This window comes from Petaurus breviceps, unplaced genomic scaffold (assembly GCF_028583685.1).
Source record: "Petaurus breviceps papuanus isolate PSGF00001 unplaced genomic scaffold, PetGlider_PUasm1.0 90667, whole genome shotgun sequence".
NCBI classification, from domain to species: Eukaryota; Metazoa; Chordata; class Mammalia; order Diprotodontia; family Petauridae; genus Petaurus; species Petaurus breviceps.
In genome coordinates, this window is record NW_027187302.1 from 1,129,863 (window position 1) to 1,157,724 (window position 27,862).

Sequence of the window (27,862 nt, forward strand, 5' to 3'; positions counted from 1 at the left end):
TTTTTAGGGCTGTACTTTAGGAGCTGCAAGCTGATTTCCAAGGTGGACGTTACACATGACACCAAACTTTACTGCTTGATGCTGCCATCAGGTACTCATCTGCAGGTGCCCATTGGGCAACATGTTTACCTCAAGCAAACTGTTGCAGGTAAGTTGCATGGAGACATAAAGGAATAATTTTAAAATAATTTCTTGTTGTAAAATTGTAAATTCAGAGTTGAACTTTATGAAATGATATAATGAGGTTATTCAGTACCTTTTGTCTTGTGATTTATTGTAAGACATTAGTATGTTTTCCTGGGTAGCTAAGCTTAGATTGTGATTGTCAGATGCTAAATATTAGAAGTAAGTGAAGACTTTGCTAACTATATGCTTCAGTATCCTTTTCTACTCATATGTTAGAAATGTTTTAGCATTAATAATAGAATTATAGAAATTGACATCTCATATTTAGACAATGTGAGCAGCCAGTCAATAAACATTTATTAAGTGCCTATTGTGTACCTGGCACTAGACTAAGTGCTGCAGACACAAAGACCAAAGACAGTCCTTGCCCTCAAGGATCCTCATGGTCCCCAGCCCTCCCTGATCTTAGTAGAAAAAGTGAGATATATTCCAGCTTCTCTTAAATAGCCATTTATAGTTTTGTGATTTACAAATTTCTAAAAAATCCTTTCTGAATTGCTTATGTTTCCTGCCAGCACTGTTGCTTAGTCCTAAGTTTTATAGGTTTCTTATCAGTTGTTTGAAATGACTGCTCCTTTTTGTCCTTAACTTAGATGATTACTCTTTGAAAAGGTATGCCTTTGGGGCTTTGGATAATGTCTACATTACCTTGTCTATGCTAATAACTTTTATAGATTGTCTTTGTGACCCATCCACAATTTTGCCTTTCAAGGTGGAAGAGGTCTAATTTTTATTAATCTTCCTTTAGGTAACAGCTCCTTCATCCATCTGGCCACTTTAGTTGTTTGTCTTTGGGTTGTCACATTATAAATTTTAGCCTGTTTTCTCATCTCTAAGATTGGGGTAATATGTATTTGCTCCATTTACCTCACTTGGTGTTTATGAGGAAAGCGTTTAAAGCACTGTCTCAATATCAGTCATGTTTGGCAATACATTTTGTTGACCTTTGGGCAACAGTGTGTTAGACTGCATGTCCAAAGCAGTGTTTTCCTTACTGTAAACTCCTTGTGGACAGGGACCTTGTCTTATGGAATTTAACACAATTGTTAGCTGCGTACTACATGTAGAGCACTGGGCTGGAAAAGATTATGTTTATATAAGATTTTGTCCTTGCTCTTGTATTTCCACTATGGCCTAATGCAGTATTCTGTATATAGGAGGGGCTCATTAAGTATGGGTATGCTGAATTTTCCTATAATCAAAACTAGAGAGATAATACCATGCTTTGCCCAATAGGTTTTTTTTTTTACCTTTTCTCTTAATAGTTACTGATGTTTAGAATGCTACTGAAACCTTCTCATATCTGTAGTATACTTTAACTTATAGAGAGATGGCATTTTGTTGAACCAGAAAAACTAAAGAGAAACCCTAAGACGAATTTTAACAACTCATATATTATGTATATGCTGACTTTTGTTCTTTTAGACTGTTAGTAAGTCTAATATTATAAAATTATATATTTATTTTCCCCTTATATTGTTCTTAAGGGTGACTTGGTTGAGATTTTGTAATTTTTATTGCTACGACTGGATCATGAAAGCTTGGTTCTATTGTACATGGTTTGGTTATGTAATAATTTTAGTACTGGATGCAGCCCCAGTGACCCCATTCCACAGAGGCAGATTTTGGCACATGTCTGCTAGTATACTACTCCATTAGGAAAGAAATTGGCCAAACTTATTAACATAAATTTATTATTATTATTGTTATGCTACTCTATACCAAAAATTATATTTATAATAAGTAATTTCTAGCAATTATCCATTTAAATGCAATAATAATAAACATGTCAGCATGGTTATATTAGGAATCTAAAAAATATTGTACAGTTGTGCCAGTGTATTTTTTATACTTGTATGTCTTTGGTTTTTCCAGGTACAGAAGTAGTGAAGCCGTATACACCTGTATTAGAGTCCTTACACTTGGATTTACAAGAACCACTTCATCCTCATAACAGATATATCTATGTTATGATCAAAATCTATCACACTGGACTCTTTTCACCGCATTTTGATTGTCTTCAGATAGGTAAGTATTTGTGTGTTATTTTCTTACTGCTTTTGGGGGGTTTAGATTCGTTCATTCTCCAAGGAGTTATAGAGGAGTTCATATCTCTTAGTTTAGAGCCTTATCTGCCCTGTCCATCTTCTCTCAACCCTTGTTCTCTTATCTTTCTTTAAGCTTTTTTCTTTATGACTATTCTTTTTTCTAAGTGTGCATCTGAAATTTTAGTATTGACCCTACTGAGGAAGAGGGTAGAAATATTTAATTCATTCTACTCAGTCTAAGCAGTTTTAAATCATATGACTTGATATTTCCAAGAAACTCATTCTGGGGGCCACTGTCTTACTGAAGTAATACTTTATGATTTGCAGAAAGGACATTCTGAACTCAGCCATCCAGGCTCACTAGATTGCAGTGACCTCTCCAGATTGTAGGTTCATAGATGACTAAGTTTTGTTTTCAGTTTTTGAGTTTGGCTATAGGAAAAATAAAAGGAAATTAAATGTTAACCAATCAAGTTTATCTTGTTAGTACTATTAAAGTATTTGCTGGAGGAAAGATTGAAACCATTGAATTGATTAGCCTGAGGTTTTATAACGATTTTTCTGTATTCTCTCCTTTATGAATCAGTAGACTTTTAGTGTGCATCTAATACCTTGCATGTGGACCCTCAGCACAGTAGATTATAACTTGGATAAGATCTGGGCCCTGCCACTGAGAAGCTTATAATCATGTTGGACTGTCAGTCCTGCATTATTGTAAACTATTTGTTGCCAGTTTTCCATAATTTGTAAACCATGGCTTTTATAAAATGAATAATATGGGAGAGGATATATAGCAAAATTATATTATTGTGCAACTCTTCAATATATATGTTAGAGATATTGACAATCAAATCATCTCTTTGGCAACATAACTATATTATACAGATATTAATAAGACCTGACTGGCTTGCGATCAAGAATCCTGTCACCAGCATCATGTTATAAGAGACTTCCATTGTCTTTGACTTTGTAGGATTTTCCCCCTTTTTCTGATAATTTATTTTATTGTTTAGGAGATTGTGTTTCTTTGAGTAGTCCTGAGGGCAACTTTAAAAAATCTCAGCTCCAGGATTTAGAAGAACTCTTCTTATTGGCAGCTGGAACAGGCTTCACACCAATGGTTAAAATACTGAATTTTGCTTTGACTAATATAACCAGTCTCAGGTATGTACATTTTATTTGTAGATTTAAAAAAAAATACAAGTTTGATGATTTGAATTAATATATTTTCTGAAGCTCAACTGGACCAGTACAGTATATACCACTTCTCTCTGATTTTAATATTGCAGTGAAACTTCTGAACATGTTTTTATTATCCTGCCAGTCATTCCTCATTCTTCCTCTGGCTCCAGCTGGATGATTAAGGGGATTGGTTCCTTCACCTTCATTTCACTTTATTTTGTTCCCTGTGGTCACCTAACAGATTTTACCTCCTTTCCCCTTTATTGAACATATTCATACATAATTTAAAAACTCAATTTAAAGAGTTTGTGCTTATGTACAATGTGGGATTTGCTTTTAGGAAAGTGAAGCTGATGTTCTTCAACAAGACAGAAGGAGATATCCTTTGGAGAAACCAGTTGGAGCAGTTAGCAGACAAGGAGAGAAGGTACTAAAGCAGTGGCCATAGGTTGCCTGAAAAAATAGGTACTGGAGTGTGAGCCCAACTATATTGAATAGGAGCTCTGAGTCTGAAACAGGCATTGAAGAAAGCTATAAACTAATATATTTTCTAGAAAGAAAACAATCTGAATTTATCAAGGTGATATTGGTGATATTATAAAGGATTGTAGCCATTCTTGGACTTTCTTACATTACTCCTCTGACTTAATTTTTCACCATTAAGAGTATTGAATGTTAAATTTGCTGCATTTGTTAAGTTATAAATGAGAAAAATTATCACCATGTGATACTTGTTTCTATCATATTTGAGATTTTGTACAGACTATATTATGTTTGTCTGTGCTTTCATAAAAGTATAGAATAAGATGTATGAGAAAATCTATGGGAGATTTGGTTAGGCTGATTTATTCTCTTTATTTTATTTTTTCCCCAAAGAGAAAGTGTGTTAAGAAAAGTTAACTTGCAGTAGATTTTGAAGGGAGATGGCTAATTTGTTAGATGGGAAGTGGGATGGTATTCCCAATCAAAGGAATAGTTAAAAAACAGTCTAGAGGCAGGAATAGAATCAGATGGTAAAATTTGGGATTTTATTTTTAAGGAAGTTACCAAAATGCTCTTATCTTTTGACCCAGTGATTCCACTAGCATGTACTAGTAAAGAAGATCTCTTTATCTCTTACACACACACACACACACACACACACACACACACACACATGCACGCACACACGCACACACACTTTCCAAAGCAGATGTTCATCGATCAAGGAATAGCTAAATCAATTGTGGCACAAAGATACGATGGAATGTTACTGTGCAAAGTAAATTGAATTAGAAAAGCAATATGCACAATATACAAAAATGTGAATAAAAAAAGAAAACATTCAACAATGGATGAAACTAAACACTGTCTAATTATAATGACCAAGTTTTACCTCAAAGAAGAAATGAGAAAATCTTCCTCTCTTCCTTGCAGAAGTAGGAGACAATGGGTGTGAAACGTCATACATACTGTGAGACTCAACATGTTGATTAATTTTGATGAGCTGTTTTTCTTCTTCTATTCTTTACTGTAATGGTAAGGAGGTAGTAAGTGATGCATTTTTAAATGTAGGTTATGTAAAAATAAAAGAAAAACAATCCCTAACAGAAGTAGAAATCAGGAAGGAGCAATGAAAGTGAAAAAGTAATTTAGATTGACACCAAATAATTGGCTTGTCCTTAAAGGCCAATTGAATTGGGAAAAAAGGGAGAACCAGCAACTTTTTAGTAGCATTTAATTAGTATCTTTGGTTTTTATATCATTTTCATTTCTGAACACTTCCTCTACCTAGTAAACAAACCTTTGTAATACAGATGGGAAAAAGCATTCAACCAGTGTATCAGCCATGGCCCATAGTTTATGCAATATTCTATAACCATAGTTCTTCACCTCTACAAAAGAATTTTCTATTTTCTTAATTCTTTTCCAAGGCCAAATTTAGTCTTTATAAATGCAAAGCATTCAATTTTGTATTTTTTTGCCCTTGACATAATGCATTATTTTATATATGAAGTGTATTATGTTTCTGGTTTTGCTTACTTCATTCTGCATTGGTTCATATAAGTCTTTCCTAGTTTCTCTAAATTTTTCATATTCACCTTTTACAACAATATTATTCCATTACAATTATGTTTCAATTCAGCCATTTCCCAGTCATTAAGAGTATTTAGGTGAACATCAGACCTTTCTGTCTCTGACCTCTTTAAGTTATTAAGTATTGGGATCCTTGGATCAAAGAACATGGGCATTTTAAAAAGCTTTTAAAAATTATGCTTTTTAAAAAGCATAATTCTGAATTACTTTCTAGTTTTATTAACAATGTGTACCTGCCTTTATAGCTTTTCTGATTGTTTCTGTAAAATAATTTCTGCTAATTTGCTTTTTGTTAGGTATTACGCTAAGTAACAGTGCATTGCATTTGGTAGGTATTCTTTGCTAATGTGTTGTGTCTTCTGATCTCAAGCTCCAGGACTTAGGGTAGTTAAGGGGCCAAAAGTCTATAAAAAATTCATTCTCCTTTAATCTTATTTGTTTTTAATTGCCTTCTTTGCTAATTGTAGTCAGTACAAGCTATCCAGTCTTTCTCTTTCTTCACATGAAGAGAAAAGTCTGTTTTACATGCTTGCCACCTACACTACATGGTTTGCCTGGGTCAAACCAGAAGAAAAAGAAATTAGACCATCTTGTGTTTATGCAATCCCTGTTGTGCCTCCTGTGGTTTTCCTTCAGCTAACCCACTTTTCCCTTAGTTCCCTGTACTTGGAATACTAGAGCTGTTGTTACTGATTGATTATTTACATCTGCATACTTTTGGTCTCTTGCATAACCTCTAAAAGCCTTTAGCTTACTTTCAAACTATTTTTCCCCAGAATGTACATTTTCAGACACATTTAAGAAGAACACAACTAGGTTTGTATAGCTGTAGTTCTTTCTGAAAACAGTCTTTTTCATTGTAAATTCAAATTCAGTAAACCTTTATAAAGCACCTGCTCTGTGCAGAATAGTATGTTTGGCATTTCGGGAATGACAGTATTTAAATAAGCTGGAGGGCTCCTCATAGAGCTTATAATCTAACTGGAGGGTAAGACACAAACACAAATGACAATAATAATACAGTATTGCATGGTTAGTACATTAAAGAGGTAAAAGACAAAATGCTATGTGAATACCAAAGGAGAAGACTATTAAGGATATGAGAGAAGGAGAGAGGAAGGGTATGGAGTAAGGGAGGCTTCATGGAGGAGGTACCACTTAAGTCCACCTTTAAAGGATGAGTAAAGGCATTAGCAGATGGAGAGGGAAGAAGGGAGCTCATTTTAAATAATAGGTGGGCAAAGTACTGAATGTATTTGGAAAATAGAGTAAGGTCAGTTTGGCTAGTGAAGAGTTCCTGGAGGAAGAATAACCTGTAATAAAGCTATAAAGGTAGGGTGGTATCAAATTGTGAAGGGCCTTAAATTAAGCCAGGCAAAGGAATTTGACCATTACCCTGTAGGTAATAGAGACTCAAGGGAAATTTTTTTTTTTTTAACAGATGAGTGATATCACTTCATCTTAGAGCTGGAAGGGAATTGGGGCATTCTTGTCCACGCTGTGCCTTGGCAAGAATCCCTTCTATAACATCCAGCCATTGCTTGAAGTACCCAGATGAAAGGAAATCTAGTTTCTCCCAGGCAGCCTATTAGACTTTGGAATAACTATAATTGTTAGGAAATTTTTCATACATGAAACTGCCTCTGTAATTTTCACTAACTGCTTCTGGTTCAGCTTTCTGGGGCTAAGTTAAAGCAGAACAACAAAATAGGTCTAATCCCTCTTCTACATAATATTTTTGATACTTGAAGACAGATATTATTTCCCCTCTCCCCCCATAGACATCCCTTTTTTTAGCTTAACATCACTAGTTCCATTGACTTTTTTCAAAAGATCTGATCTTGCAGTGCTTCTCTAGCTCCTTATATGTACTATTCAGCTTCTCAGTATCCTTGCTAATATATGGCCCCTAGAACTGAACATATGTTCCATATGTGGACTGACCGGAGCAGGGATAGGCATGCTGCATTTCTTTCTTTTTAGGTGTGAGACCTGCCTTGCTTCAGACTGAAACTGCATTGACTGGTGTGGTGGCCATAGCACACAGTTTACCTATTGTATATACAATATACAAATAATTGAAATTATTATTATTTAGTAGTAGGCTACTAAAACTCCCAGGGTCTTTTTTGAGGTTGTGGCTTTTGTGTGTTTTTTCCCCCATAGGATTGTAGACTATTAGATTACTAAAGTACTTTAGAAATCATCTAATCTATCTCCTCTCATTTGCCATTTTACAGATCCAGTGAAGTGAGGCTTGATCTAGTCTCTATATATTATGTTATGTTATATCATATCATATCACATTATACATTTTACATTATTATATATTATAACCATATCCTCTATATGTATGAACTGCATATAAAAGCACCAGATCACTTAAAAAAATTTCCCTGATTTTTTTGTTAGAATATGCTTTGATTTTACAAGTTCTCTTTAATATTTTGTAGGATAAAGTATGTCAAATGTTATCTGTTAAGAGTCCCAAAGGTCTGTATTATGCTAATAGTAGACCCATTCCACTGTCCCCAGAAGGAAGAAGTATTATGAATTATTGAAAGAGGCAGATTCCAATTTGATAAAAGACAGAACTTCTTCATAGTTAATTCTGTCCAAAAGTGGAATGGTGGGCTTCACTATTTAGGTGGTGCTTTCATGACTGTTTGTCAGAGCTCTTGAAGGGGATATCCCTGATCAAGCATGGGTGGATCGGGTAGATGATCTCTGGGTTCCTTTCCAACCCTGAGGTTATCTGATTCTTTGAATTATATGCATGTAAAGTAGAGTATAATTGTCACTTTCTAGAACATACCTCTAAGACAGTCAGTAGTCAGTAAACATTTATTAAGCAACTACTGAGGATGCAAAGAAAGGCAGAAAGCAAGTCCTTGCTCTCAAGGAGCTCACAGTCTAATGGAAGAGACAACAGCAAGCAATTACATACAGATGAGGTATAGACAGGAAAAACTGGAGCTCATCAACAGAAGAGCACTGTTAGCAAGACTGTGGGTATTACAATTTATCCTGACAAAGCTTGTTTATAAATTCGTATTAATGGCTGCAGTGTATGTGAGCTGGAGTGAGACTGAGTTCTGTTGCTAGCTCTGCCGCTCACTAGCATGTGGCCTGAGCAAAATGACATCACTCCTCTGGGCCGCACTCTGCTGGTGTTATCCTTATTGCACCTGCCTCACCAGTGAGCTGTCAGGTGCTGTCTGAGTGGTGTAAAGTTTTAGAAAATCAAGGTACTAGAATAGATATTTTCTAAGGTACTTTCCATCCCTAAAATTCTTTGACTGTATAACCACTTCTACTTTGATTTTGTGCATGTTATTGTTCTCTCTGTTAAAATCTTTAGTCAGTTGAAATTATTAGAAAAGAAAGAAGATTTAATTTGCCTTCCTAATTTTCTTTCTTTATCCATTCTTGCTTATTTAGCTTCATCAGTGAGGTAACCTTGGGGCTTCTAGTCTACACCTGGAAAGATACTATACTCCAGAGTAGCCTATCTTAGTACGGCCATCACCAGAGAGTGTTCTCAAGGTGATGAGCTGATGAACTTAAGATGATCACATCTACATCAGTATAATTCTTTTGACCTCCTCTGAAATGGGGAGGGGGAATCCATTTTTCTTTCTTTTTCTTTTTTTGCTTTTTGGCCAACTGGGGGTTGTGACTTGCCCAAGGTCACACGGCTAGTTTTGTGTGTGTGTGTGTGTTAAGTGTCTGAAGCTGGATCCGAACCCAGGTCCTCCTAACTCCAGGGCCTGTGCTCTATTCCATTTTTCTTTTTCTATTTCTTATCAAGGATACAGTGTGGTGCAATGATAAGAGCACTGTATTCAGAGACCCTGGATTCAAATCCTGGCTCAGTTATTCATTCCCTGGGTGGCATTGGCTAAGACATTTAACCTCTTTGGACCATAGTTTCTTCTGTAAAATGGGGGGGTTTAGGTCTACCTGACCTCAGAGGTTCCTTCCAGGTCAAAATCTGTGTCTTTATGATCTGTGATTTCATTGAAGGGGGAATTCCTGGTATGGAAACTCCTTACACTGAAGCAGACCATCAGTTTAGAAGCTTAGAGAATTGTCTAGGGTACTAAGAGATTAAGTGGTTTATCCATAATCACACAGATAAAATGTCAGAAGCAGGGTTTAAACTTAGGTTTTCTGCATTCCATAGCCTTCTGTCAAAAATCGAGACATGTTGGAGAATAAAAGAGAGCTAGAGTAGAGTTGAGTGGAGAACAGTAAAAAGTAATGCTGAACCTTATTCCATTACAGCCTTCCAGAAAAGTTTTGCTTTGAATTATTTGCTTGATTTTCTTTAGTGACTACGTGTTTACATTTCAAGAGTTTTCTTTCCCAGACCAAAGCTGATGTATGACGTTTTAGTACTGGATTACTTCTGAAAGCTTATATTTGGGATATTATATCTTATTATATAGTATTTGTTGTCATTTTCATGTGTTACCTTACATCTTGTGAATGAACAATATGCATAAATGGGGGTTGTTCAGTTCAACTCCTAACAGCCTTTGGAATCCCCTCTATTATCATCTTCCAGCTTCTACTTGAAGAGTTCTTCTGAATTCTAAGCATTTTGCAAAATCATTGAGTCAGAAGGGTTTCAGACTTCCCACTGTAGTTCTTGCCCTTTAAGCAGGAGTAGCAGCAGTTTTCGGTTGTTGAAAAGAGTGCTAAACTTGGAATTTATAGACCTACATTTGAATTCTGGCTGTCACCAACTGAGGGCAAGTCATTATATCTTTCTCAGCCTCATTTTCTTGTCTGTATAACAGGAATAATACTGTTTTTTGCTCTCTTTCTTACAGAGTTGTGAAAAAGTACTTTTTCAGTCTTCAAGTATTATAGAAATGAAATTTTATTGTCACTTTAGTCATTTCAGACAATGGGTATTTCAGAAATCTTCAGGAGAGGACATTGCTCAGTAGTCTTTGGTAGTTTGTTTGAAAGTTAAAAATCCCTTACTATGTATCAATCTCTTACCACTATTTAAACCTTTTCCTTCTGTCCTCTGTGGAGATAGAAAGCTACTGGTTAGCACCCTTCTGGTGAGTAACCTTGTACTATGTAAAGAATGATCTATTGTTTCCTCTGCTGCCTACATAATAATTCCTAGCCCGTGTCAACCAGAGGGAACAGGTCTCTAACCTGTGGGTGGCAGAAGCTGAACAGAGCAGGCTAGAACCAGGAGATTCAGGAATCAAACAGAAGTTTAATTTCAAAGTGAGGGAGACAGCTTGCAAGGGAGGAGACAGATTAGACATATGTGCTGGGGCCCTGTTGCTAGTGGGGTGACCTGAGGCAGTGTGGGAGATCTCAGTATTTTACCAGTGGCTGCACAGTGAGCTGTATGACAATGAGGAGTAACAGCAACAATGAGATAAGTTTGATTCAGGGCTTCATGACCAGAACGTGGGTATTTGTACAGACTTGTCTGAACTCAGAGAATACCTGATGCTGGTCAAGCAATAGAGGAATTATATGAAACACTTCTGGGATTTTGCTGTAGCTGAGATCATCCAGAGCATGAGCACGAAGGAGTATTGTTATACTAAACTCAGGGCATAGCTTGCTTGCTGGGCCTCAGCTCTGGAAAATAGGGCATTTCCTAATGTCTTGACACCTGGGACTCAAAAACTGACATAAAAAAATGCAACCATTGAGTAAGTAAACCTATTGGTTATTGAGTATAAGAGAAATAGCATTTTGATCATCATCTTATTGCTCTTAAGGATATACCTTTAGTTAAGTGCTTTTATTAGCACGCTGAGATTAGAAAGTACCTGTGGGTACTTAATGCCAATACAGAGATAAGCAAAATAGATAAATATAATAGATAAATACCTTTGGGTACTTATTGCCAATAAAGGCAACACTAACAATAATGCATACTTTCTTGTAGTTTTGTAACTCATTCAAGTTTCATAGCCACATGGAAAATGGAAAAGAAAATTTGTAGATATTTTATTGTTAATATATCAAAAGTTATTTGGCCTTCTCATTGGTCTTCCTGCCTCATGTCTTTTCCCTTTCCAATTCATCCTCCACACAGTTGCCAAATGATACTTCTAAAACATGCCTCTGACTGTCACTTTTCTGCTCAGTAAACTCCAGTGGCCTCTTATTACTTCTCCATTCAAATTCAAACTCCTCGGGTGTCCAAGCCTTTTATAACCTCTTTCTTACCTACCTTTCTAGCCTTATATGTTATTTCCCTCTACCTACTCTTTTGTGTAGCCAAACTAGCCTTCTTGTTTTTCTTTACACGTTACATTCCATCTCCCTTCTCCATACCTTTGCGTAGGTACAGCCTAGTAATACAACCTGTTAATACAACCATGGTACAGCTTTTTGTTATACCTCATGCTTGGAATATACTCTCCCAAGAATTCTGAGTTTCCTTTAGTGTTCAGGTCAGACACTACTGTATAAGGTCTCTCCTGATTTCCCTATCTGCATGTGCTTCTCCCTGCTCCCAAAAGTCATATACATTTATCCCTTCCATATTGTGGGGGTTAGGGGTATAGAGTCCCTATGACCTGGAAAATCCATGTAAAATTTTTTGGCCCTCTCTTTGTACCAGAGAAGAAGTCTGGATTTTTTTTTCTTTTTCTTTTATGGGGTATTAATATTATTCAGTGCTACATATATTTTGTTCATTTCTGAGTTTCTAAACTTTTGCTATGTAATCTGCTTGTCTTCTTGTGTTGTCTGTGGCTTTCACAAAACTCCTGAAAAGATCCTGTTTAATTTCTTATGCCAGCCTGTGATATATCGAAACCCCAGTGGGGAAAGTCAAAATGTGTAATGGATAACTGTGTGTATGTGATATAGATATAACTGTACCTAAATATATCCATATATACACACATACATATATACCTACATACAACACATTTCTGTATATCTATCCACATATGTACACATAAAATATAGAGAGAATATTTTTTGTGTGTATGTGTCACCTTCTATAGAATATAAACTCCTTGAGGGCAGAGGCTGTTCATTTTTGCCTTCGAATCCACTGTGCCCTGCTCAATTCCTGGCAATTGATAGGTGCTTAATTAATATTTATCTGTTGCTTCCTGTAGGGAAGCATCCATCTGTCTCTGTACATCAGTGGCAGATTTTAATAGGTATTGTTTTTGCTCCTTCAGTTGAGTATCTTGGGTTGATTTTGATTACTGATCTTTGTGAATGAGTTGTTGTAGCAAGAAAGAGAAGGTGAATTACTTTTGTTAAAATTTCTAAAAGTTAAAACAGGAAGGGCTGATAGGAATTTTCTTGCTGAAAGCATCACCTTTTCAGGAACACATATTTCCTCTTCACTAAAGTCTAACCAGTTCACTGGGCCTTTAGAACATTGTGAAAGAAAAATCAGTTTTCTGTGACATTTGGTAAAGTGAGTAAGGGCATAATAGCATGGTAATAAAACCATGGTGCCAGTACCCTTGTTCAGCAACAATGAAAACTACTGACTCTGGTTTTTCTTGTGATTTAGATTATCAAGAAGGCAATTGCTGCTACTCTTCAGCAGTCAGTCTGAATGTTCAGTGAGACATTTAGAAGCAGATTTGATTCACTGCTGTTAAAATGAACATGATGATAGAAATCAATGTTTTTTTTTTCTGAAGTGGATCAAAAGAATGAAGGCATAACTTGATATTTTAAATTCATTATATTATTCACTAGCAATTCAAGTAATAGGTCACTGCACCTCTGAGAAAATTAGCTTTCTTAAGTTGAGCATTTGGTAGCATTATTGTGAATTTTCTTTATTATTTTTTTTCCATTTTAACAATGTCACCCTTTATGCTCACATTTTTTAGTTTGTATTTGTAAAAGATTATTAATATAAATAGGGATTCTGAATTCTCTTCAAACCATTTTTCTGATGTATTTGGAGAAAAAAGCAAAATATTTCTACTTAGAGTTAATAAAATCCAGTGCTCGGTAAACTTGCATGTAGAATCTCTTCAATGACCTAATATATTCCCTGGGAAGCACCTTAAACTTCCTACTCTACAAAAAAATGAAAGTAAATTTGAGAAAAGAAAAGTAATATTGTAGAAATCATGCAGAAAGCTAAGGAAAACAGTGACTGGCTTATTGTAAGACTTTGAACTCAGAAACCTGGGGTTTGAGTCCTGCCTTTCTCACTCATTAGCTTTTTGGCTTTAAGCAAATTTCGTCACCTCCCTAAGTTTTAGCCTAAGTCCTAAGTACTAAGTAGTTGTGGATATCATGTGAGAGACAATGTGTGGCAAGAATAACATAAATATAGGGGCTATTATTTAACATATACCATCCATAACTGTTTTAGGTTAACAGTATTTTATATTGTGTATACTCATCTGCATACATCCTGTATACCATAGAATATAATTTCCTTGAGGGCAGAGATCGTTTTGTTTATACCTCCAACACCTGTCACAGTACCTATCATATAGGAGACATGTAATAAATGTTTATTAAATGGAACTAATATATATTTAGGAAAAATGTATAACTTTTTTTAATTGTGCCATTTTTGTAGATTTGAAGTTGAATTTATTCTCTCAGAGCCCACCTGTGAATGGACAGGCAAACAGGGAAGAATTTCATTACCTCTTCTTTCTGAGTTTGTAAAAAGAAGCTTAGAAGGCTCTAGAGTCCTCATCTGCATTTGTGGGCCAGCACCATTCACAGAACAAGGAGTAAGGTAAATATGAATACCAAAAAATGAATTGCTAACCATAAAAAAAATAAAAGCAATCTTTACATCATACAGTTGCAAAACATAGTTAAGTACAGTGCTGTCAACTCAATTAGAAATATGGGATGTGGTAGTGAGAGCACTAAATCATATATAAGGTTCCCTGTGGGTGTATATTGACTTAGAAAACTACATATTAACATTTCATTCTATGGTATTTTTATTTATTTTGTTAAATATTTGCCAATTACATTTTACGCTGGCTTGGGCCACATTTAGGAGTGGTGTGGGCCATGTGTTGACACCTCTGGCGTGGAAGATAGAGTGCTGAGCCTGGAGTCAGGAACACTTGAATTTGAATCCTTCCTTGGATACACCTGCTTACTATGAATGTGTATGGCATTGACATATGACATGTGACCTTGGGCAAGTCATTTAACCTCTCTAAACCTCAATCCCATGTGTAACATGTGGATAATAATAGCATCAGCCTCACAAAATTGGGAGATAATATATTTTTAAAAATGTAAATAATGAATATATAAATATAAATATAATAATAAATAATGTAATAAATGTAAAAAATGAGATAATATATGTAAAGAACCTTGTGGACCATAACAAGTTATATGAATGTTAGGTAGTATTATTATTAGTTGCAGAGTTGGAAGCAGAAAGACTATATTATTCACTATGAAAAGAAGTAAGAGATGGCCAGCTTCCAATTATTCAGGTTGCCAGAAGGACAAAGGAATATAGATGAAATCACAAACCCCATTTTAACCATTTATTTTCAGCCTCTGACTATACTTTTTAACAGAAACGTCAACAAGGAACATAAGGTTGACTTATGGTTTGGTTCTTTCCTCTTCTCTTCACTGTCAGGTGGTGCAGGTACCAATAAACAATAAAGTGCTTGAAAGCCAGGCATTAGGAGGAAAAGAAGGAGTAAGAGCTTCCATTTTCCACCATACAAATAATCAATACATGAGTAATGAAGAGTTGATAGTAGTGGAAAGCATAAGAGACCATTGGAAAATGACTCTTGTCTGATTTCATTTTATAATAATGCTTGAAAATGTTCAGACAAATATATCCATCATTCAGAATTTATGAATAGTTTAAAAGAGAAATATTCCAAAACTAAGTGTCCCTTTTGACCTTGTTACCACATGCCACACATAGATTTTTTTTCCTTATGTGACCAAAAGTAAATTTTCTAAGTAGTGTTCCATCTTAACTGTTTTCCTTTATGGTTCAGTAACTAAAAAGATGGAAACTGGTAGGAGAAAGATCTGTTTCTAATTCTTGTTACTAAGTTTCATTTCCTTTTTAGTCTAAAAATAAGTAAGTAAATTTTTGTAGAAATTCTGCAGAAAAGTTTTCATTTCATATTTGGTTTGACTAATTTTAGAATATTCTCTTTTGAATTGATATTATTTGAAAATAGGTAAAGTTATTCCTTCAAATGGTTGTTAATATATTCTCTATATTTTCAAATCCAAGCTACTACTTTAAATCTGCATGTGATTAATGATGCTCTTAAATTATTGGGGAGAATGCATCTTAGCAGGCATTAGACTCATTGCACTGCTAATGATATCATGGGAATAGATTTCGGCAGGTCTATGGGATGGGAAAAACGTTACATTTTTTTTTCCCACTAACTTCTACCTGAAATTTGGTATTTCCTTCAATTATGAATTAAAAACAAATGTTCTGAGAAGTCCATATTCTTCATGAGACTGCCATATGGGTCCATGGCATAAAAAGTGGTGAAAAGTCCCCTAGGATGATAGCTAGGGTTAGGTATAGCAGTAGGAAGACTCACTTTCAAACCCTGCTTCCCACACTTACAATCCTCCTGAGTCACTCTGTGCCTCAGGAGACCTTCTAGAACAGTATCTTCTAAGTCATGTGAGTTGTGATTTGCCATACGAAAGGAGTTTCCTGTGCTGACTAAATCATATGGTTGCTTGTACACATGTGTATATATTATATATGTTAAAGACTGACTATATACAGTGTGCAGGAATATACAAATTATTTTTGCATGTTTATAGTATTGTTAATAATAGTCATTAGTTCAGGTAATTTAAAACATTACATTGTCAAAAGTAACTTCTCTTAGTCTTTTAGAATGGTTATCTTGAAGCAGATTTGCTTTTTTTATCTTAGTTTGTTTAGGCTCATATTAAAATAAATTTGCATTTCCTTAGCTGAACAGTGAGGAACTGAGGTGTCTAGAAGTCAAATGGATGATAGCAAGAAACCAGCCCAGGATTTTGAATTTGTGGCAGATAATTAATCCTATAGTTACAGCCAGGAGTTGGTTGTATTTAAATTACAGCAGTTATTTAAACCTCTCTGCACATTATCCATTTAAACCATAAAGTGAAAGGACAAAGGAATAGACTATGGAAGAAATAACCAAGAAATGGAAGCAACTTAATATTTCTCATAATTGGGGCATGTGAGAAGAAAAGCATATACGCATAGAGGGAAGGGGGTAGGATAAATGATGTTATCACAGTCCTCGCTCATTATAATATTTGTAAAATGCTTAATATTTATATTATACATTTATGTATTATATAAAATATGTAAATATTTATATTATATAATATATAAATATTTATGTTATATATTTATATATTATATGTTTATGTCATCTATAAATATACACATTACATATAAATATATAAAAATTTATATAAAATACATATCTATAGAAATATATTTATTTATATAAAATATATTTATATAATAAATGCTTAATATAATTATATTTGTAAAATACTATGGGTCAGTGCCTGACCCACAGTGGGTCATTAATGCTTATTTCCTTCCTTCACTGTCATTGGATCCAGGCAAAGGAGCCATGAAACACACACACACACACACAGAGTTTGTTGTAAAAATATATGAAATGGAAAATGGAGAGATGGGTATAAGAAGAAGGGTAACATCCAGGAGGGAATAGTCACAAGTAAGACAAACTTCACAGAAGAAACATTTATTTTTTTATACATGATACTTAGAGAACCCTAGAACCCTCTTTACATATATTATCTCATTTAATTCTCTTAATCTTGTGAGTCTGATGCTATTATTATCCACATTTTACAGATGAGATTGAGGCTCAGAGAGTTTAAGTGACTTGCCCAAGGTCATACTAAAAGAATTACTTGACACAGTTAATAACTTCAAATAGTAAATCCACAGATGTTTTCATTCTTTTTGTATGCTGCCAACATAACCCAGCAGGTGGAGCTCGGAAAAAGAATTCCATTCAAAATATCTACACACCTTTCTAGCCCCAACTCCATCTGTGCAATATCAGCTGCTGAGATTCATACTCAAGATGTCATTTATGAATTCCTTTTTAAGAAGGAAATAATGGTACCTAAAACAGTTGTCTGCATTCTAATATATCCTGACCTGGTAGACAAGAATGTACTCAACTTCCATGCCATGAAGCCAATGAAGTTGGCACAGAGACATTTCAACTGGTACCTTACCAATGAGGGTATTCAGTACCCTCAAGGATTATCTTTACCCTGACTTTGAGATTGTGCCTCCCACGTTTTGCAGAAGTCACCTGGAGACAGACAGACCAAGGCCCAAAGGTCTCGAGGATGAGTGGTTTGCACAGCTTACGGGGGTGAAGCAGACAGAGACACATACAAAGTGTCACTCCCTGTGACAAGAAGGCTAAGACTCTGTTCTGGACCAGCAACCAAATTCCATTATAGATGTGGATTTGGTAGTGGACATGGTCAACCTCCCTAAAAAGATTTGTTCCATATTGAATAGGGGAAAAAAAGCAACTACAAAATATATAAAATATCTGGGCGTCCAGCTACTGTGCCATAAACAGGAATCACATAAACACAACTATAAAGTACTTTTTTTGAAATTAAGGAAGGACTTAAAGAATTGATGAGAGATTAATTTCTTATTTTTAGATTGTCCAGCATAAGAATGACAGCCTTACTGAAATTTATTTATAGATTCATTGCCATTGCAATCACACTCCCACAGTTAATGTATAGAACTAGATAAAATAATAACAAAATTCTTCTAGATGAGCAGAATGTCAAGATAAAAGGAAATAAATAGTAGGAAGGAAGGGACCTTATAGTACCAGATCTCAAAGTGGTTTAAAGCAAATAGAAAAGTTGATTAGTAGATCAGTTTGTTAGGCAAGACCCTGAGACAATCGAAAACAGTGGTGTATTGTTTGATAAATGCAAAGACACTAATTACTGAAGAATTAAATTTTCAACCAAAAAAATGTTAGAAAAATTGGAAAGCATCGTGCCAGAAGTTAGATTTTGATTATATCTCCTGCCATATGCTTCCTAAGCTTGAAATGGATATGTGGCCTAGATATTAAAGGTCATATCGTAAACTAGAAGAGAAGAGAAAGACATAATTTCGACAACTATAGATGGGAAGGAATTATGATGAAAAAGAATACTGATTCTGGAGTCAGAGAATGTAGATTAAAATTCTTTCTCTGAAGTGTACTGTCTGTATGACCTTGTGCAAGTCATATAATCTTAAGATGAGTTTACTTTTCTATAAATGAGGAATTTTGGCTAAATGGTCTGTCTGGTCCCTTCTAGCTCTTGCTTTTTTTTTTTTTTTTTGGAGGGGCAGTTGGTGTTAAGTGACTTGCCCAAGATCACATGGCTAGTAAGTGTTAAAGTGTCTTAGGCTGGATTTGAGCTCAGGTCCTCCTGACTCCAGGACCAGTGCTGTATTCACTGCACCACCTAGCCACCCTGTCCCTTCTAGCTCTTGCTCTGTGATCCTGTGAGTAGATGAAAGACAGTTCTGATGATATAAAATTGAAGTTATTTTTCAGACAGTATTGAAGCATTTATAATTAAAAGGGAAATAGTTAACTGTTTATTACAAAGTTTATTGCAAATTTCTTTGATAAAGATCTGGTATCCAAGATATTTAGGGAATTTGTAAAAATATATGAAAACCTGCACTACTACCTTATAGATAAATGTCAAAGGATATGAACTGGCAATTTTCAAAACAAGAAAGTAAAACTATTAACCACATAAAAAAATACTCCCTATCAGTTATGTAAGAGAAATGCAAATTAAAGCAACTCTTAGTTTCATACTCATCTGCTTGGCAGAAATGACTGAAAAGAAAAATGACAGTTGTTGGAGAACGTATGGTCATAATAATGCACTATTAGTGGAGTTTTGGATTGTTCTGGCAATTCTGGAAAGCAATTTGGAATCATACCCAAATAGTTACTAAACTGAATATACTAACCCTTTGACTTCACAATGTTCCAAATATCTCAAAAGAAAGTGAAAGGACTTGCCAGTGTATTCAAAAATAGTAATAGCAGGACTTTTTTTTTTGTAGCCACCACACCCCATTATGTGTTCTTTTCCCTATTAGAAGTAAGTTCCTTGAGGTCTAAGGACAATCTTATTCTTTGTATTTGCATCTTCATTGCTTAGCAGTTTCTGGCCCATAGTAAGTGCTTAATAAATCTTTTTCTTTCAAAGAAATGGAAACAAATTTCTTGTGTTAACTTTTAACAGTTGTTAATAATTCCCTGTTAATCCCTTAATAAATTGTGGTATATGAATATAATAAAATATTTTTCCATAAGAAATGGTAAAAAGAGATGGATTCAGAGAAACACTTTGAAAGACAAGTTGCATCTGATTAGTGTAATGACCAGTCACAACTTCAGAAGACTAGTGATAAACATCCATTTCCTTCTCTCTTTATATACAGCCACCACTTTAGTTCAGGGCCTCATCATCTCTTGCCCAAATTACTATAATGACCTTATTTCATCTCACTCCATCCCCTATCCTCCATACAACTGATAAAGTGACTTTCCTAACATGCAAATTTGATCATATCACATCCCTACTCAGTCAACTCCAGTGGTTCCCTATTTCCACTAGAATAAAATATGAACTCCTCTCCTTAGGTTTTTTGTTGTTATGGTTCAGTCACATCTGACTCTCTGTGACCCCATTTGGGAGAGATACTGGCAAAGATATTGGAGTGATTTGTCATTTCCTTCTCCAGCTCATTTTACAGATGAGAAAACTGAGGCAGACAGGGTTAAGTGACTTGCCCAGGGTCACACAGCTAGTAACAGAGGCCAGATTTGCACTTAGGTCTTCCTGACTCCAGGCCCAGCATTCTATTCACTGGGCCACCTAGCAGCCCTCTCTTTAACTTTTAAAATCCTTGAAAACCTGACCCAGCTAACCTAACTTTCCAGCCTAATTGTGCATTACTTCCTCTCCCACACAAATCCAGCCATACTGGTCTTCTCTGTGAACCTCACATGCTGCATTCTGTCTCATCTTAGAGCCTTTGTATTTACTATCTCCTGTATCTGAAATTCTTTCCCTCCTCTCCTCTACCTTATATAACCCCTTTCTTGCTTTAAGAAAGCTCAAACATGGGGTGGCTAGGTGGTACAGTGAATAGAGCACTGACCCTGGAATCAGGAGGACCTGAGTTCAACTCTGGCCTGAGACACAACACAAAACTAGAAACTAGCCATGTGACCTTGGGCAAGTCACTTAACCCCAATTGCCCTATCTTCCCCCTTCTAAAAAGCGGGGGCGGGGGGTGGAAGCTCAAATATCATCTTCTATCTAAAGTTTTCACTGAAGTGTGAAAAGCTTCACACTTACTTTCTTGTATTTAATTATGCTTTTTATGTTTGTTCTCTTTATATTAATTCCACATAGACTTATTTATGTGCTTGGCTCACCTTATTAAAATGAAAAAGCTTTGCAAATAGAATTTATTTCATTCTCTGTGTCCCCAGTACTTGGAACAGGGCCTGGCATGTAGTAGGTACTTTCTAAATACTTACTGGTTGATTTGTTTTTTGGCATATAGACAGTGGAACTAGAATTGAAAACTGAGACATGATTTCAGACAGAGCCAATGTGAGAATTTAATTTACTAGACTATAGTTGTTGCTAGGGAGTGATTTGGGGGTGGGGATGGGGGTGTCCAGGAGGAAAAGTTGTTAAGAGAAAAGGAGAGGTATTGATACTAATGCAAAAAAAAATAAAGAAAAAGAAAAGGACATTAATGAAATATTTAAAAATACTCAGAAGAGAGCCAAAGGAAATTCGAAAGAGGACACCGAGAAGTAGGGGAGTGTTGGAAATTACTGTATACTTTAAAATAAAAATAATTGTTTTTTAAAAAGGCAGGTAGTTGCCTGCAGTTTAAAAATTTTTTTTCTTTATTTGTTATAGTTGTAGAGATAGCCTTAATATTGGAGTGGCAGGGAACAGCTAGATAGTGAAGTGGATAGAGCACCAGCCCTGAAGTCAGGAAAACTGATCTTCCTGAGTTCAAATCTGACCTCAGACATTAACTAACTGTGTTACCCTGAGCAAGTCACTTAACTAACTGCCTCAATTTCCTTATCTAAAAAATGACCTGAAGAAATGGCAAACCACTCCAGTATCCTTGACAAGAAAACCCCAATGAGGTCACGAAAAATGGACACAGCTAAAATGACTGAATAACAACAAGTGAAGGAAGAACAGACATTTTTAAGAGTACTTTTCTGAAATATTTTTAGACACCCTTTTTTTCTACTTGACGCTAGCATGCTATACACATTGAATATATATATTTTATAGAGTGGGTAGTCATTTCAGAAATGTATTCAGTATTTTCCTCTTCAAGCAATTTATGGCTATAGTTTTTAAAATGGTTTTGTCTAGGTTAAGTGCTTAGCAAGACTGAATCTATTAGTGGCATGATGTTCTGATGTTATTGGTAAACTATTAACTTTCCTTTTTCCCTTCTCTTTTCTGATGACCCTAAAGAAACATACATTTTGGTTTTCTCTTTCAGATTGCTGAAGGATCTTAACTTTTCCCAAGAAGAGATCCATAGTTTTACTGTGTAGTGAAGAGCTCCTGCAGGATCTTGCCAAATTTATGTAGCTGTTTCTGAGTGCTTGGATTTTTTATAAAGGAAACTTTTTTTTTTTTATACACATAATATAAGGTGACTACAAGGCCAGTCTTAGGGTTTCTTTAGTGATATGCAGCCATCTTTTCAGTAACTTCATTTGTCAGACTTTATCTTGGCATCTCGACTGATTTTACTACTACTGTTGGCTTTTCATCATGGAGACAGTATTTCTGGCTCTAGATGAAAAAGGTTACAGAATCACTTTTAAACGATTCACTGTTCTACTGTAAGCCCCTTATTATAAGTATTTTATGATTCATTATGTGGTAAATGGTCACTTTGATCACATTTCTATGCTGTAAAATGTCTTCTTAGCAATACAGTCTGAATTTTACATTGCACTGTTAACTCAGGAAATGATCACTTAGGTTCTTGTTATTAGTATTAAACCATGGAATGTTATGACTTATTAAATGATCCAAACAAGATTTTTTATGTATATGACATTGATACAAAGTAGAATAAAATTGTATGTAGGTATTTTTTTTAATCCTTGTTGGAAATGTGATGAATGTAACAAGGTTGGATCTCCAGCTCTAAAATCCAGTGCCCCTCTGTGTATAACTTTAGAGCTGGAAGGGACCCTACAAGTCATCAGATCCAACCTTTTCATTTTATAGATGAGGAAACTGAGACCCAGAGAAGTTAGAAGTAAATAATTTACCCAAGGTCACAAAGCTAGTTAGTATATGGCAGCTAAGACATAGAACACAGGTGTCCCAACCCCTAGTTGAGAGCTGTAGCATCCAAGAAGAATTTAGGGAGAGAGAGCTATTTAGAGTTTTAGATAAACCTGTGTGAAAATGCTTGGTTGCATAACAGGGAAAATAACCCAAGATAAATGATAATAAAAGACACAGGTGTCACTTCTTTAACCAAAATCGAATGAAAAATATGGGGACATCAGTGCAGAGAATGTGAGTGACTGCATCAGCCAGAAGAAAGCATCTGAAAGGTTGTTCCATTAGAGGAGTGCTGATGAGAGGGCGGAGATAGAAGAGAAGAGGACTTGCAGACTAGGAGTGAGTTAAGTTCTAATACTTTATTTTGAGACTGTTTGGCTGTCTGGTTTTATAAAGAACATTGTGTAACTGCTTTGTTCTTTGCTTATCATTCTTCCCTTACCTCACAGTGGGGAAATTTCCTGAGTGGGGGGTGTGAGCAGTTTATTCTTTCTCCTTAACAGTGTTTTAGAGTTCACCTGCTTCCATGGAAGGTGTGCAGAAAAGGGCTGGCAAGATAGTTAAAATGAAGTGAACACGGATGGGTGATTGTATTGAGTGCTGAGTAGTGAGTTCAGTTAGCTGAAGTGACTTGGATTTTTTCGGGTTAGTTTAACGTAATATCATGTTGGGCATTGTTTTCATAGAGGCAAGGTAAAGTCTAAATTTATTTTACAAAATTTTGTAACTAGATAACTGGTCCTGTGGCCAGGAACCATACCTCATCCTCCCAGTCCTGACTGAAAAGCCCTAAGTTGAAGATGGATGGAAATGAATGAGATTCTGAGTTCTGTTACTGGACCTGCCTCTAACTAGCTGTATGACATGTGACTTAAACTTCTTTGAACCTTATTTTTCCTCATCTATAAAATCAGGTTTTTTTAAGGCCTCTTTTAGCTCTAAACTTTTAAGTTCAAATTTTCTAGAGCCCATAAAATTATTCTGCATTTCAATGTGTCCAGAAAAGTCTTCCTCTACCTCTTTGTGCCCCTCTGACTAAACTTATTTCCCCTAATTAAGCACTTAATTAAGCACCAGCATTAAAATAAATAGTTGTTTATTTGTGTGTGTTTTCTCTGTGTTAGGACTGGAACAGAATTTTTTTCCAGTGTTCATCCGAAATGTGTATTTCATCTACATTCTGGGATTATGAGGGCTAGCCTTGTATCTTAACCACCTCTTTGTTGACTTTTGTGCAACTTGTGACATTGATGCCCCATCCTATATATCCCTTGGCTTCCATGATACTAATCCCTCCGAGTTCTCCTGTCTGCCTGTTCCTTCTCAGACTCTTGGAGGCTCTTCTTCCTAGGCCCCCTAAGTATGGGTGTCCCTGAAGGTTCTATTCTTCTAACTTTCTTTTCTCTCTATATTTCCTCCTTTGGTTGTCTCATATATTCTCTATAGCTCCAATACTTCTTTACATATGACTCACAAATCCCAATCCCTCCCCTGCATCACCTGGCTTTCTCACAGACAGTGTAAATCTCACATGTCCAAAATGTGAATTGAGAGGCAGTTGGGTCACACAGGGCATTGTGCATTGGGCCTGGAATCAGGAAGATATGAGTTCATATTCAGCCTTCAGAAATTTCTCAGCTGGGTGACTGTGGTCAAGTCACTTAACCTCTGTCTGCCTCACTTTCCTCAATTGTAAAATGGAGATTATAATAGCACCTAACCATCAACCTCCCAGGGTTTTTACTGTCTCCACATAAGCCCAGCCACATATAACTTTTAAAATTTCTGTTGGTGGCACCAACATCCCTTCAGTCACCAAAGTGCGAGACCGAGGAGACATCTTTCACCCTTTTATATCACCCCCACGTTCAGTCAATTACCAAATCCTATTGATTGTACCATGGTAATAGCTGTTCCATAGATTTCTTATCAGCCTCACACTGCCACTGCTCTAGCTCAGGTCTTCATCGTCTCTTTTCTATACTATTAAGAGCTCTGTGCCTCTAGGCTCTCTCGTCTCTAATCCATCCTACCCACAGGTGCCCAGATATCCTTAGTATATAGTTCTCTGAACATGTTACATCACAAACATGTCAAGGATCTAGATTTCATTGGGGGAGGGAGTTCTTTCACAGCCCACCTGTAACTTAGTTGCCTGGAACTCAAAAGAGATTGATTGACTTGCCCGTGGCTAGTAAGTGTCAGAGGCAAGATTTGAACCAGCACTTTGTGTTTCCAATTCCTAGCCTGTGCTCCATGCCATATTTTAACCATGCCACTCCCCTTCTCAAAAAAGTGTCTCCCTGTTTGCGTCACTATAAAGAACAGAGTCCTAAGCCAGGCTTTTAAGGGCCTGCTCTCTTCAGTACACCTTTCCAGCCTTATTTCACTTTCCCTTCATGCAGTCTCTTTATTTCATATAAACTAGATATTCCCTGATATAATCCTTGATTCTCATAGAACTTTTCATGCACTCATGCACATTCTCTCATCTCTGCATTCATACTGATTGTTCCCTATTCCTAAGACACATTGCCTCTTCAATTCTGACTCTTGAAATTGTTCTCTTCCTTCCAAGTGAGTGGTCCCAGGTACTATTTCTTCCATGAAACTTCCCCAGAGTCTTCCAGTTAGAAGGGATCTCTCCCTTCTCATATTTTCCTATAAAGTTTTCTTCTTCCCCTTTTTCTTCATCACTTTCTAACTTGTTACATACTTATTTATGTACAGGTCACATTCCCTCATTAGTCTGTAAACCCCCTGAGGGCAGGGATTATGGTTTGTTTTTTAATCTCTGTATTGGCACTCAGCAGAGTGCCTGGCACATAGTAGGTGCTTAATAAATGTTGGCTGAAGTGAATTTGAATTTAGACATTATTTCCCCCTCCTACCTCCCCATCTTGCATATATACTTTAGGATACAACTCTTTGGGGAACTTCACACCATTTGGAAAAGTAAAAAGGAAGAATATTTCCAGAGGGCAGTGGAAATCTGTTTTATGTAAAAACAGATAAACCTTGAAGTTCTATATGTTTTGTTGAAGTATGTTTCTTTTGTAACTTTAATCAGATTAAAGAGAATAAAATGCCTAATTTTGAGGAGCATTCATTTCCACAACCAAAAAATTGCAGTGGTCACAGATTAATTCACCAGGTAAAATACAGTTAGAGAAACATCACAGAGTATTGTATATGCATAGAGTTGGCCTTTAACTCTAGAAGAATTGGGTTTAAGGCAGAAGTTCTTAACGTGGGGACCTCATATCCCAAAGAAGTCCATTTATATATTTCAAGAGTTCTAGAAACTTGGATGAAGAAGAAAATATTTATTTTCACTTACAATAGAAACTTAATAGGTTTTCTTTGCAATCCTATGCATTTTATTTTATGCATTAATAGACATTCTGAGATTGGATCCAAAGTTATTACCCAATTGCCAAAGGAATTCATGCCAAAAAAAAGGTTAAGAACCTCTTAATTTGATGCATTCAAACTGTATAATTATGGTAATTTATTTTACAGTGGTCCAATATCTTTTAAGATTCTAAATTCTAAGTTACCAGTGGAAGGAAATTCTGCTCAGGAGTTCACAACACTAACTAAATCAGAGGTCTGGTCAAAAAGAAAAAAAAAAAAGAGGGATCTGGTTATTGAAAATTCAAATAGATTTTTTTAAACTTCTGGGAACCAAGATGGCAGAGTAAGCAGTAAGTTGCTCTCACCCTCCCTTGTTTACCTTGAAAAATCCAAAGAATATTGCCCCAGGAAAAATTCTGGAATAGTGGAGCCAGCAGAAAGATGGTGTTTGGCAGTCTTTTAGCTTGGGAGGCTAGGGGGTTAACGGGAAAGGTCCCTCTTACTGTGGAGGAGACCAGTATAGGATGGGAGGCTCCTAGGAAGCCATCAGCAAGCCCCACCTCAGCAGACCAATGGGAGATCGTGAGCCCCAGGGTGGAGGAGCAGGCAAGTGCAAACACCAGATACACACCACCTCAGCACCAGGTAAACTACCAGACCACTATAATATCCAACTGCCAGAACCTAAGGCCTCAGCACGGAAAATCAATAACCAGGCCCTAAGGAGTCTGGGACAGTTCCCCCTGGGCCTCAGAAGCAGGGATCAAATTTAAAAGTCAGGAAAAAGGCAAACAACATGAGCAAGAAGGATTAAAAAAAAATCAGTGACCATAGAGAAATATCTTGGTGACAGGGAAGATCAAAACATAAATTCAGGAGAGGATAACATGGTCAATATACCCACATCTGAAACCTCAGAGGGGCACATGAACTGGTCTCAAGCCCAAAAAACCTTGGAAGAGCTCAAGAAGGATTTTAAAATTTGAATAAGTGAGGTAGAAGAAAAATTTGAAAACACAATTGACAAAATGGAAAAAAGTAAACTCAAGAAAGAAACTTAAAAGGTAGAATTAGACAGATGGAAAGGGATGTACAAAAACTAACAAGAAAACAATTTGTTAAAAATTAGAATTAGGCAAGTGTAAGAAGTTAATGACTATGAGACATCAAGAATCAGTCAAACAAAATCAAAAGAATGAAAAAAAATAGAGGAAAACATAAAATATCTCATTGGAAAAAAACAGCTGGCCTGGAAAATAGATCCAGGAGAGATAATTTAAGAATTATTGGTCTACCTGAAACCATGAGAAAAAGAACCTGGACAGCATCTTTCAAGAAATTAGCAAGGGAAACTGCCTTGAAGTCCTACAACCAGATGGCAAAATAGTCATTGAAAGAATCCACCAGTCACCTCCTGAAAGAGATCCCAAATTGAACACACCAAGGAATATTGTAGCCAAATTCCAGAATTATCAGATCAAGGAGAAAATACTGCAAGCAGCCAGAAAGAAACAATTCAAATATCATGGAACCACAGTCAGGATTATGCAGGATCTTGCAGCTTCTACATTAAAAGATCAGAGGGGGCG

General features: G+C 36.0%; 1 protein-coding gene across 2 annotated transcripts in view; it reads left to right on the forward strand.

The window, feature by feature from the left end:
• CYB5R4 (cytochrome b5 reductase 4) overlaps positions 1-27,862 on the forward strand; it is a 110,145-nt gene that overhangs the window by 74,854 nt on the left and 7,429 nt on the right. Inside the window, exons 11-16 of one of the 2 annotated variants that reach the window (XM_069065078.1) lie at positions 8-148; positions 2,062-2,214; positions 3,248-3,398; positions 3,757-3,843; positions 14,059-14,223; positions 22,111-24,021. In XM_069065078.1, the coding sequence (XP_068921179.1) occupies positions 8-148; positions 2,062-2,214; positions 3,248-3,398; positions 3,757-3,843; positions 14,059-14,223; positions 22,111-22,165 (752 nt within the window). In that variant the 3' untranslated portion in view covers positions 22,166-24,021. Of the gene's footprint in view, positions 1-7; positions 149-2,061; positions 2,215-3,247; positions 3,399-3,756; positions 3,844-14,058; positions 14,224-22,110; positions 24,022-27,862 lie in introns of those variants that run through there. The other variant, XM_069065079.1, reaches the window with a different exon arrangement.